Raw genomic sequence first — 11,043 nt, forward strand, 5'->3', positions numbered from 1 at the left:
ATCTCCTTTCATTCTGTCTGTTCAAAGAAAATCTATACGTATATATAAAAATTATACACACACATTTTTCCCCCTGAATATAGATTCAGAAATTGTTTTCTGAGTTTTCAGGTTTTTCTGATTTTCCCGCTTTCCCTCCTTTGCCTGTCCTCTGCGCCCTCCCACCCTCTCCCTCCCTAACCCAGCTCAGGTTGAAACTTTGCAGAGTACGTTCTCTTCACCCTCTCCAGGGATGGCTCTGAGCTCTCGAGCGCACGCCTTCTCGGTGGAAGCCTTGGTGGGCAGACCCAGCAAAAGAAAACTGCGAGACACAAGAGAGGAGGCGCAACTTGAGCTGCTTGAGAAAGAGAGTGGAGAGGCGGAGGAGGAGAGAAGGAGCAGCGCCGCAGGAAGGAAGAGCGAGCAGGCTGGTGAGTACCCCTACCGCGGCCCAAACCCCAGCGCCGGCTACCATGGCTTGCTGGATCGGAAGGTCTCAGACTAGCGCCGCGTCGCTGCAGGAGGGCGGCTAGCCCTATCAAAGGATGTCTTGGCCCAGCGATGGCCGCGTACGGGGCGGCGGGGATACCTCAGCCATCTGGCTGTAGGGGGAAGTTTCAGAGCCTCCACGTTAAGCCCATAGTGTTGTGGTTCATTTGCGGTGAAGGGGAGGGTCCCCACAGATTTATGAAGCGAGACTCTCCAAACTCCCGGAAGCCCTGAGAGCCAGAGGGTGAATGTTTCTCGGGGTAGAAAACAGGGCATGGACCCAGATCCCGAGGGGATTCAGCATCAGGGACGAAAAGTCTCCGAGAGAGACGAGGATGGGCAAATTTGAAGAAGGGTCATGCATTTCACAGGGCGCTACCTGGGCCCCTTTCTCTCCATCAGGGGGCCAGAGTGGGTGTTGTGGGGAATTTGGAGATCCGACGCCAAGGTTCCCGGGGAAGAGACAAGGACGGTCTGTTCTGAGACAGGCGTCAGCGAGAAGGGGGCGCGGGAACTGCGAAGCTCTCTCAAACTCTCAGCGTCTCTGTGTCCAGCAGAAAAGCGACCCAAGACAGAGCCCTTAGCAACTACCTTCTCAGGCTGTAGAGGCGGCAGCGGCGGCTGCAACAGCTTCGGAAGTCTGGAAGAAAAAGATTCTATCCAAGTGGAGCTTCAAGGATCCGAGCTGTGGAAGAGATTTCATGACATTGGAACTGAGATGATCATTACCAAGGCGGGCAGGTTCGGCTTTGCCCAAGCTGTTCAAGGGCCGCACACAGTAGGCACTTAATGTTCTGCTCTCATAAGATGGGTGCCTCCAGTTTTATGCTTTGGTACCCTTCTCCCCATAATCCCACCCCAGACAGGTATTGGAAGCCAGTGCCTCTCAATCGACCAGACTAGGCCTTGCCTGGCCCATGTTAGTGGCTCGGCCTTTCTTTCCTGTACACCCTGATTCCAAGAACTCATTCTTGCAGCTCCTGCCTGTGTAGTATATGACAAAAATTAGATCTCCCAAGGCAGGTGCCAGATGCCACCCCCACATCTTAAGCTATGGCCAGGCCTTTCTGTTAAAGCCTCGCAGTTATCAGTGGACAATATCCCATCTAGCAGGCTCTCAGCCCACTGTCCTGAGCCCAGGTCAATTTGAGGTGGGGCTTTCCCTCTTCCACCTTTTCCTGTGCGGCATTTTCTTCACATCAGCTGGGTAATTTTTCTGTGTGTGAATCTTCCTAATTTCAGTCTTTCCCAAATCTGCCTCACAGAAAGTACCGCTGAAAACTCAGGGGAGAGGCACAGCTGTTTCTTTCCTACTTTTTCTTCTATAGCTTTTTATTATGGTGGTGATAGGAAGTGGGGTGGACAAAGCCTTGTGGTAAGGATATTCTGATCCACTCAAAAATCCTGAGTTTGTTCAATCAAACATGTAACCAACAATCTTTCCTCATGTAGCAAATCTCATTCACTGAACCTGTCTAGAATAAGAAGAGTATAGTTTATTCCTTTACTTTTCATTTGTCCCCAACCCCCCCTGGCACCAAATGTTTCTAATAGCGCCCAGGTCAGTCGCTATTTTCTCTCCCACAGGAGGATGTTCCCCTCTGTTCGGGTCAAGATAAAAGGACTGGACCCAGGGAAACAGTACTATGTGGCCATCGATGTGGTGCCGGTGGATTCCAAACGCTATAGGTAACCAGGCCCAAAGGAGGGTACCACAGGCTGGGAATGGGGATTCATATCTATGGAACCTGAGAGTGCTGTTTTGAAAACTCTATCATGGTAGGGATAATTGCTCTCCTGTGGGCTTTGAGAGTTGAATTTTCTCCCTCAAACTGGAGTTCAGGGAGTTCAGACTGAGAGAAAAGCAGGCTTGTTTTTCTTTCCTCTCACTCCTGGATCACAGGTTCCAGCTGGTGCTTCAGTGCACCCCAAACCTCTTGCCTACCCGCTGCTCTAGCCTTGGCTCTGCAAACTGCAGAGGGTTTTGGCTCAGGCATCTGGGAGGGAAGCTGTTTAAAGGAATTTGGGGAGAAATACCTGGGCTTCTGGGGCCCTACCGGGCTCTGGGATGTGCTAATTTAGCAGCAGGGTCCTTGAGCGATGCCCTGATTTGCCATCCAAAGCTAGTCTAGCAGTTATCTTGCCTAAGTCTATTTTTCTTCCTTCCTTAGCCTCTCCCCTGAAGTGGAGGCCAGGTCCCAGAGAATACAAGTAACCTTTCTCTTGATGTAAGCTCTCGACTTAAAGCAGGCTAAAAGTGGCCGAACTGATCTAAAGCCAAGAGGCCCTTCTTTGCTGGCAGCCCAGAAGCTCGGGTCGGCCAGCGCTTTAGCTCAGGGGTATGGGGGTTGGGCGGCATCTGCCCGCACTCGGCCTGTGAGCGTTAGACCGAAGTGGGTGCCTAGCCTTTCTAGGAAACAGCCGGCAACGCACCCAATTCTGGGAGTGAGGGGCAAAAAGAAGGCTGGGCTCAAGAGCCTGCTGGGGCCGTAGCCCAGAAATAGCAGAACAAGCTGCTTATCACGTTTCAGCTGGCTTGGGAATTCGGCGCATAATTTAGCGGTTGAGATTGAAGACAATGCGAAAATCAGCCCCGAGGCCGCAGCGGGCAGAGTTCCTTGAGGGTATTCTCATGTAAAGCATTGTGGACAAAGGGGCTTCCAAGACTACTGGTCTGGTGGCGGTGGGCTGCACAGACACTTTCCCTCACACTTCTGCTTCTTCCCTGACGCTTGTAGGACAGGAGGATTTTTCGGGTGTCTCTGCTCAGTAAAACGGGTTAGATGAATTTTTGTTGCGGTTTCTGTGAGGAAATGCAAACCAGACTCTGAAATCCCATGACATTATACTTGCCCTGGCACTTCACTACATTTTAATGACGTATATGCTTATTTACAGTTTGCTTTCTATCCCTGGACGATCTTTAGAAATGAAGTTGTATCTTTTACTAGTTGCCTTTGAGATTAGCAGGCAAACCTTGGCCGAAGCCTTTAGGACGGGATCGCGGTAGTCCCTGCTCCTGGCTTTGGCCCGCTGCGCCTAAAGCCACACTCCGCGCATTTTCAGGTATGTGTATCACAGCTCTCAGTGGATGGTAGCCGGGAATACAGACCACTCATGCATCACTCCCAGGTTCTATGTTCACCCGGACTCGCCTTGTTCGGGAGAGACATGGATGCGTCAGATCATCAGCTTCGATCGCGTGAAACTCACCAACAACGAGATGGACGACAAAGGCCATGTAAGTGTGTGCGATCCTTTGTTCCGAGGAGAGGAGGGGGATGCCAAGGTGTCAGCCGGAAGGTCACCCTGGAGAAGCCAAGGAGGTGTCTTCCAGATGTGCTAGTTGTAGTCTTTAGGAACTGTCCAAGTTCTAGGCCTGTGGCCAAAGTAGCTCTTGTGACTTTTATTTGGCATCTGAGAGTGCTGGGCGTTGGGGATGGTGAGTGAAAGGAGTTTGAGGACCAAAGGAGACTTGTTTAAGCCAGGATGCCTGGTCTGAGACAGTGAAAGGGAATGCTTCCCTGAGCTCTCTGGCACTTCAGCCTCCCTGGCAATCACTGTGGGCTCTGATTGCCTTCCCATGATGGGCACCTTCTGTGTGACATGGTATGGTGAAAATCTTCTCCACAACCCGCCCCGATGGAAGGCCTTTTCAAGTCACCTAGATCTTGAACCTTCTTCCCAGGTGCACCTCACCTCTGCCCTGCTTGGCCTGGCCCTGTGCCAGCCACAAAAGGAAGAAGGATGCTCCTGGGCTTAGGAGGTGGGGGATGTCAAATGCTTTCCCATCAGTTACCTAAGCCCAGAGAACTTATGGCAGGCAGTTAGATCCCAATAACACTTGGGAATATCACATGGTCACCCACATTTGGAAGCAGGAAAGGACCCCAACTGGAAATGGAATCACTGCTTTCTGGTGTGCTGTGGTGCCCCATTCCTGAAACCCCTTATGCCTGAAGGCCTCTGTCCAGGGCCAAATGGCAAAGAAAAGTCCTTGTGTGTGGCTAGCCTAGGCTTTCTGGTTTAGCTTCACTTTTGTGTGGGAAGGTTGGGGGTGCTGATGAGAGGGGGGCAGTGTGGGGGAGGGGAAGCCAATTACTAGGCAGCATTTGACCACTGATTTCTCCTCCAGATCATTCTGCAGTCCATGCACAAGTACAAGCCCCGTGTGCATGTGATGAAGCAGGACAGCAGGGTCGACATGTCCCGGATTCAGTCCCTGCCTGCTGAAGGGGTTAAAACATTCTCCTTTAAAGAAACTGAGTTCACCACAGTGACAGCTTACCAAAACCAGCAGGTAAAGCCAACTAAGTCCCAGGCAAGCAGGGATGGCTCCAGAGAAACTTTAGGGAAAGAGTGAAGCTGTACTATATGGATTGAATTTTCCACAATTAAAAAGAAATTCATAGCATTATTGCATTGTCATCAAGGCAAGATTGATTATGAATTGTGTGGATCTTGTGTTAGAATGGATAGAAAGGAGAGTAGAACAAAGAGTGTCAGGAGATAAAACATTTCAAATTTGACTTAGCAATATGCTTACATTTATTTAACATGCCATATTACATGTTGAAAACTTGTGTGGTTGTTGTAACCATTAAAAGAAACAGTGACAGTGTTTTTACTGAGGGTACTGACTTTATCTTTCTTTCTCTTTTGAATCCATAGATCACCAAACTGAAAATAGACAGGAATCCTTTTGCTAAAGGATTTAGAGATCCCGGAAGAAACAGGTAAATGATATAACAGTCACATCTAATATTTATATAGCCCTCTTCACAGGTATAACAGCTAAGGAAACTGTGGTTCAGAGACTGAGTCCCTAAATTTTGTAACTAATAAATAGGTAGTAAGAAAGAAACCTGGACGTTTTGTCTTCAAAATCTTGCCTCCTCCCACTCCCTCCCCAACCCACTTTTAAGATATTGCTTATTCTAGATTCTTAGGTTTTTATTCATGGAATAATCACGGGGAATTTTATTCAGAAGTCTATCTATAAAAGGAAAACATTTCAGATATTCACCCCTAAAAACTATAACAAAATAACTCAAAAGCTTACACAAATTATTATTTTCAGGAATTGCATTCTGGACTTGCTAAAGTTTGAATCTCTTTTTCAGAGGTGTATTGGATGGGGTTTTAGAGACCTACCCATGGAGGCCTTCTCTCACTTTGGATTTTAAAACTTTTGGTGCAGACACACCAAGTAAGAAAAGTTTTATTAATTTTTATTTGTAAATGTTAATGAAATAACAACAGCCAGAACCTCTGTACAAATACTACACAAGTGGATAAGTATATGCCAGAAAATGTGTGTTTAAAATCAAGTGGGTGTATATTTATCCTGATGAGGAGGTAAGAAGCAAAAAGGGAGGGTAACTGGCAAGAAAGAAAAGAGCATAAACGTGGTAATGGTGGATTTACTGCCTTGTGTCTTCTTGAGTTATCATACATCCTGAGAGCTATAGAAATCACTTGGATTCTTCAGCATCTCACTATCTCATATTCCTTAGGATCTGCCTGTGGTGCACTAGTGGTCTTATTTGCAAGCATGTTAGATATTGAAATAAATATTTTATGAGAAACTTTCAGCACATGATAAAAATGACTCCCATTCAATTTCATCATCACTTGACTCTAATTTTCCTTTTGTTGTGACTAGGGAAAATAAATGTTGAAAACAATACTAAGCCATGGCAATTAGTTTAATTGTCGTAAGCATTTAAAATATTTGCAAGGTATTTGTTCTCAAGTAGTACATTACATGACTAAATAATAATTTGACAATGCCTGCTTTCTGGTGGAAGAATGCATACCTTCATTTACTCTGATATTTAAGGATAAATAGAAGATCTTTATTCGTGAGCAATATGGAATCATTTTACCCATTTGTCTTAACTCCATTAAAGTTGTTTGTCTTTAAACATTAATTGAAGGTTACCATCACATTATAGTTAGCTTGAATTTTACATGATACCGTAACAGCTAATTGAAATGTGAAGAGATCAAGTCTAATCATTTAGTGAAATATTTCACTCAATTGACTGTATTAATTTGGTTTAGAGAGTTGCATAGAAAAATTTGAACACTTATTTGGTAGTATCACTTTAATAGAATCTAGGCAGCATGCTTTTAAAATATCCAAGTCAACACATGGTGCACTAATTTAAAAATAATGCTAACCTTGATCATTAATTGATAATTTAAAATACACAATTTTCTTAATTATTTAAAATGTCCAGAATGCTCTCAAATTGCAAAGAAAAGGGGTACCAGTTTTTTTTAATAACTTTTGGATGTTTAATTATAGAATATATTTGCCACGCTCTTGATAAAGGATTAGCCTATGTCTGTATACAAAAATAGTTAAGAAAAACAGTAGCCCCTAAAAAAAACCCCACAAAATTTGATCAAGTTCAGTCAATAACCAATTTTTTTTAAATTTAAATATTTACAAATATAAGGTGTAAAGTCTAGATTTTCCTGGACCTTATATCTATCCCTAATTTTAGTAGATGCTAGGCAACCATAAAAGATCACCTGGCAACATTGATATGAACACTTTCATTTTTATCTTGGTATTTTTAACCTGCAAGACTGTCTTTTACTCTTGATATAGTACACTATGGAAATTTCCCCGTCTATGATTTTCATATAAGAAAAAAACTAATATATTTAAATGTTATTTTAATTTATAAGATTACTTTCATATGCACTGATTTTTAATCAGACTGAAGTTTTCTATAAAATCTCAAAAAAACTGTTCAATTTAATCAAGTGCTTATTTTAGTAATTTTTTATGGTTAAAAAACAGCTTTTACTTGTAAGATATAATTGGCTCTGGATCATATTTAATTGGGCTTCTTTTTTAATTCACTGAATAAATGTTGTTCAAGTGCCTAGTATAGTTCTAAAGCATAGTGAATGCTCAATGCATGATACATAATAATAATGCCAAAAGTAATAGTGGTTGTAGTAGAGATACCATATTCAACTTTGGTCAGAGGAATGTTCTTTTCCAAAGGACTTAAAATGACTGTGAACTTGCAAGGAAAGCTAATCTAAGAATGAAGCAGGGATAGTTATGGACATGATTACTGATTCAGTAGGAACATTTAGTTCATTGTTCATTGACTGCATTGTCATTCACAGGTGGAAGCAATGGCTCATCTCCAGCGACCTCTAGTGGAGGGGCTCCCTCTCCTTTGAACTCTTTGCTTTCTCCACCTTGCTCCCCTCCAACATTTCACATACCTACAAGCTCCCTTGGAATGCCCTGTCCAGAGGTGTACCTACACAATATCAACCTGCCCCTTTGCTACAAGATTTGCCCAACTAATTTTTGGCGACAGCAGCCTCTTGTCTTGCCTGCTCCTGAAAGGCTAGCAAGCAGCAACAGTTCTCAGTCTTTAGCCCCACTCATGATGGAAGTTCCCATTTTATCTTCCTTGGGGGCCACCAATTCAAAATACGGTTCATCTGAAGACTGCAATGGACAGTGTCAACAAGCATCTAATTCTTCCAGTCAAATGTTGTATGGATTACAGGCACCTGGAAATATTTTATCACCCAACCCCATTGCCCAGGAAGCAATTGGTTGCTCATTCCATCCTTCCTATGGCTTTTATAGGTACAACTTCTCCATGCCATCTAGACTGGTAAATGCTACCAACCATCTCAAAGTGAATGAAAACAGTCAAGTTTCTTTAATAGAAGGCAAATGCAATCATGCTCGTTGGTATCCAAAAATTAACCATTGCCTTTAATGGAATAGTCAAGTTTCTAAAACAATTACATGTAAGCATATATTTTCTTTATTTGTAGCCAAAAAAGGTCAAGAGCTAATGGGCTTAAAAAGCTTCATTATCAGAGGGTATTCCTCTATTCTGCATTTAAAGTGCCTTATGATATGTTCTTAAGAAGGCTGATTACAGTAGCCTTAGGCCTCAAAATAAGATACTCAGTAAACATTGTTTGATGAGGTAGGCTACCAGTGAAAAGTGACTTCAGGTGATGAAATCTCTAATTATAGTGAAGCCTGTTTACCACATCAACTGCCTCTTGCATATTGACAATGACCAAAGGAAGGTGGATTTAATTCCTGTGAAGGTAGTGAAACAATTACAGTTTTTATCTATGAATATTGGCTTCATTGTAATTATCTATCTAGTAACTGTAGAAAAATTTCATTGTTCATTTGCATTATACTTTTATACTCTGCTGTTGAAGGAACTACTAATCTCAATTTTAAGGTACAAATAAAGACATAAACATTCTAATATTAATATTTGCAGCCTAAGGACCATTTAATCCTGAAGGAACACAAAGATTAAATGAAAAGCAAAGTATTCTAAATAAATTTGATCTTTTATTCTCTTTTATTTTTTGGGTAATTCTCAGGTGATGCTTGTTTACTTAGTCCTTAACAAACCCGGTATTTTTTGTTTGTTTGTTTGTGATACGCGGGCCTCTCACTTTTGTGGCCTCTACCGTTGCGGAGCACAGGCTCTGGACGCGCAGGCTCAGTGGCCATGGCTCACGGGCCCAGCCGCTCCGCGGCATGTGGGATCCTCCCGGACCGGGGCACGAACCCATGTACCCTGCATCGGCAGGCAGACTCTCAACCACTGCGCCACCAGGGAAGCCCCAAACCCGGTATTTTGTATACACAGTTTACAAAAACAAATTGTTGTAGCTCTCCAAAAAGACTGAGAAGTTATGATTTGAAGGGAGAGAATATATTTGAATCCATAAATATGAAAACATCATTACAATGGTACAATTTAATTTCAGTCCTCTGCATCAATCATGGTAAATTGGACAAAAGTAGCGTAACATAAATGAGACTTTATTTTAGGCTATGAAGTTGAAAAGTTTCCTTTCTCCTGGTCCTAAATTTTCTGAAGACTTAAGTATAACCTACATATAACCTCTATATCCTTAAGATGAATTGAATTTTAATTTTTCATGCTACTAGCTCTACAATTTATTAAGCCAGGGCCCTTCATATCACAATGGTATGACTTAACAAACTAAAGACATTGATAAACTGCTTTTTAAAAGTTTTCCAACACATATTAGGGAGAGCATGTCATTATTATTTATTTTGCTCAAAATGTTTTTTCCTCTCAAATGTACCTTATAAATATACCTTCTTATATATGTATTAAAATGATATGCCCCTTCACTTCTGGGCTTAGGGATAGAACAGCACATAGTTACATTCAAACTGAGTATTCTAGTCAAGATGAAATATTATTTATGGCCCAGACTAATTAGGTACCTGCTATAAAAATCTTTAAGGCAGAAAACCTGTACTACCCAAGTTTATCAAGTCAAGGATTAAAGTAGAAAGTACACTTTATTTCTGTCTACTCCAAAGCAGGAAAGCTGTAGGCTAACTTTTACCACTAAAATAAATTATGATTTTTTAAAGCAGAAACTCCCGCATCAGATTGTAGTAAAACTTATTCTGATGGCAGATACTTAGCAACTAACAACATAACATAAAGAATTTGATTGCAAAATCCAGAAAATTTCTGGGTTACTTTTTAATGATTATTTAAGAGACGGCATAAATTTTGTAGCTGCTCAAGTACATATACCCCATACTTTATATTTCAGATACTTTTTCTATATGTAACCCATATAAAATTGATAATACAGAACTATATGTGTAAAGGTGATTTATATTAAGGAGCAAAAATTTAAAGGCTAGAAACTAGACATCTATTTTAAGCCATTTTTAAACATTGTTCATAAATTGTCATTTCATAATTTTAATTGAAAAAGAAGAAGTAACCAAGAGAAATTCTTTATAGAAAATTAGACTTGGAAGAGACCTTAAGAAGTTCAGTAAGCAGTCCCCTATTTTCTGAGCAAGTTACTCATCTGCAGGAAACAGACGAGTAACTTGCTAACAGCTCTAATTCATGCACAAATTGTATTTAGTGCCCTTACTATTTTATAATAAATAATTACTACCCAATAGGATGGTGCAAAACTTGAGTAACTTGGTAAACTGAGGCTATGATTATGGAATAAAAAACAAAATGCTATGGAATTATATTAATTTCAGCTGTGTCAACTAAATATAAGGTTTGCTTTAAAAAACCTACAGAAATCTAAAGCCACTCTAGTTAGATAAGGTATGAAATAGTTAGCAAATGAAAGTGGCCAAATGATACTTAGTAGACTCCCAAGTCTAATAATTAAAACTGGTATTTCCATTTGGTTTGACCATATATATACATCCATCCTTTCATCCCATTCAAAAGAAATCATTTAAATTCAGTTATCTATATGTATAAAATCTGATTCTTAACCTGACCTAGTTATATGACTTACCTCAAATAAATATAGAGGAAATAAACTTTTCATCAACTCTGTAAAATTTGTGCATTGAGACAGGAAATAAGTGAATGTTGCCTTATCTTTGCACAACCTCCAGTCAAGCTGAGACCTATAGTCAAATTCCTGTGTCAGAAAGGTTCTACTTTGTGGAACAGTCAAGATGAAATCAAGGGCTTGAATTCAAGTTTGAGCCTGTTTGCAGAACATATGTCTAAGTGG

General features: G+C 41.5%; 1 protein-coding gene across 2 annotated transcripts; it reads left to right on the top strand.

Moving 5' to 3' along the window:
• Window positions 1–232: 232 nt before the first annotated feature.
• Window positions 233–8,237, top strand: TBX22 (T-box transcription factor 22; the record flags this gene model as incomplete). Of its 2 annotated transcripts, none has more annotated exons than XM_082681984.1 (8): window positions 233–410; window positions 1,023–1,209; window positions 2,056–2,157; window positions 3,535–3,709; window positions 4,604–4,768; window positions 5,140–5,204; window positions 5,592–5,677; window positions 7,624–8,237. In XM_082681984.1, the coding sequence occupies 8 exons, from the start codon at window positions 233–235 to the stop codon at window positions 8,235–8,237; spliced, it is 1,572 nt and encodes a 523-aa protein (XP_082538110.1). The 2 variants fall into 2 exon arrangements, with proteins under 2 accessions (XP_082538110.1, XP_082538111.1); XM_082681985.1 differs by having other exon boundaries at window positions 1,026–1,209.
• Between the last annotated feature and the right edge of the window lie 2,806 nt (window positions 8,238–11,043).

The sequence above is a fragment of the Grampus griseus genome (assembly GCF_964374135.1).
Source record: "Grampus griseus genome assembly, chromosome: X".
Classification (NCBI taxonomy): Eukaryota; Metazoa; Chordata; class Mammalia; order Artiodactyla; family Delphinidae; genus Grampus; species Grampus griseus.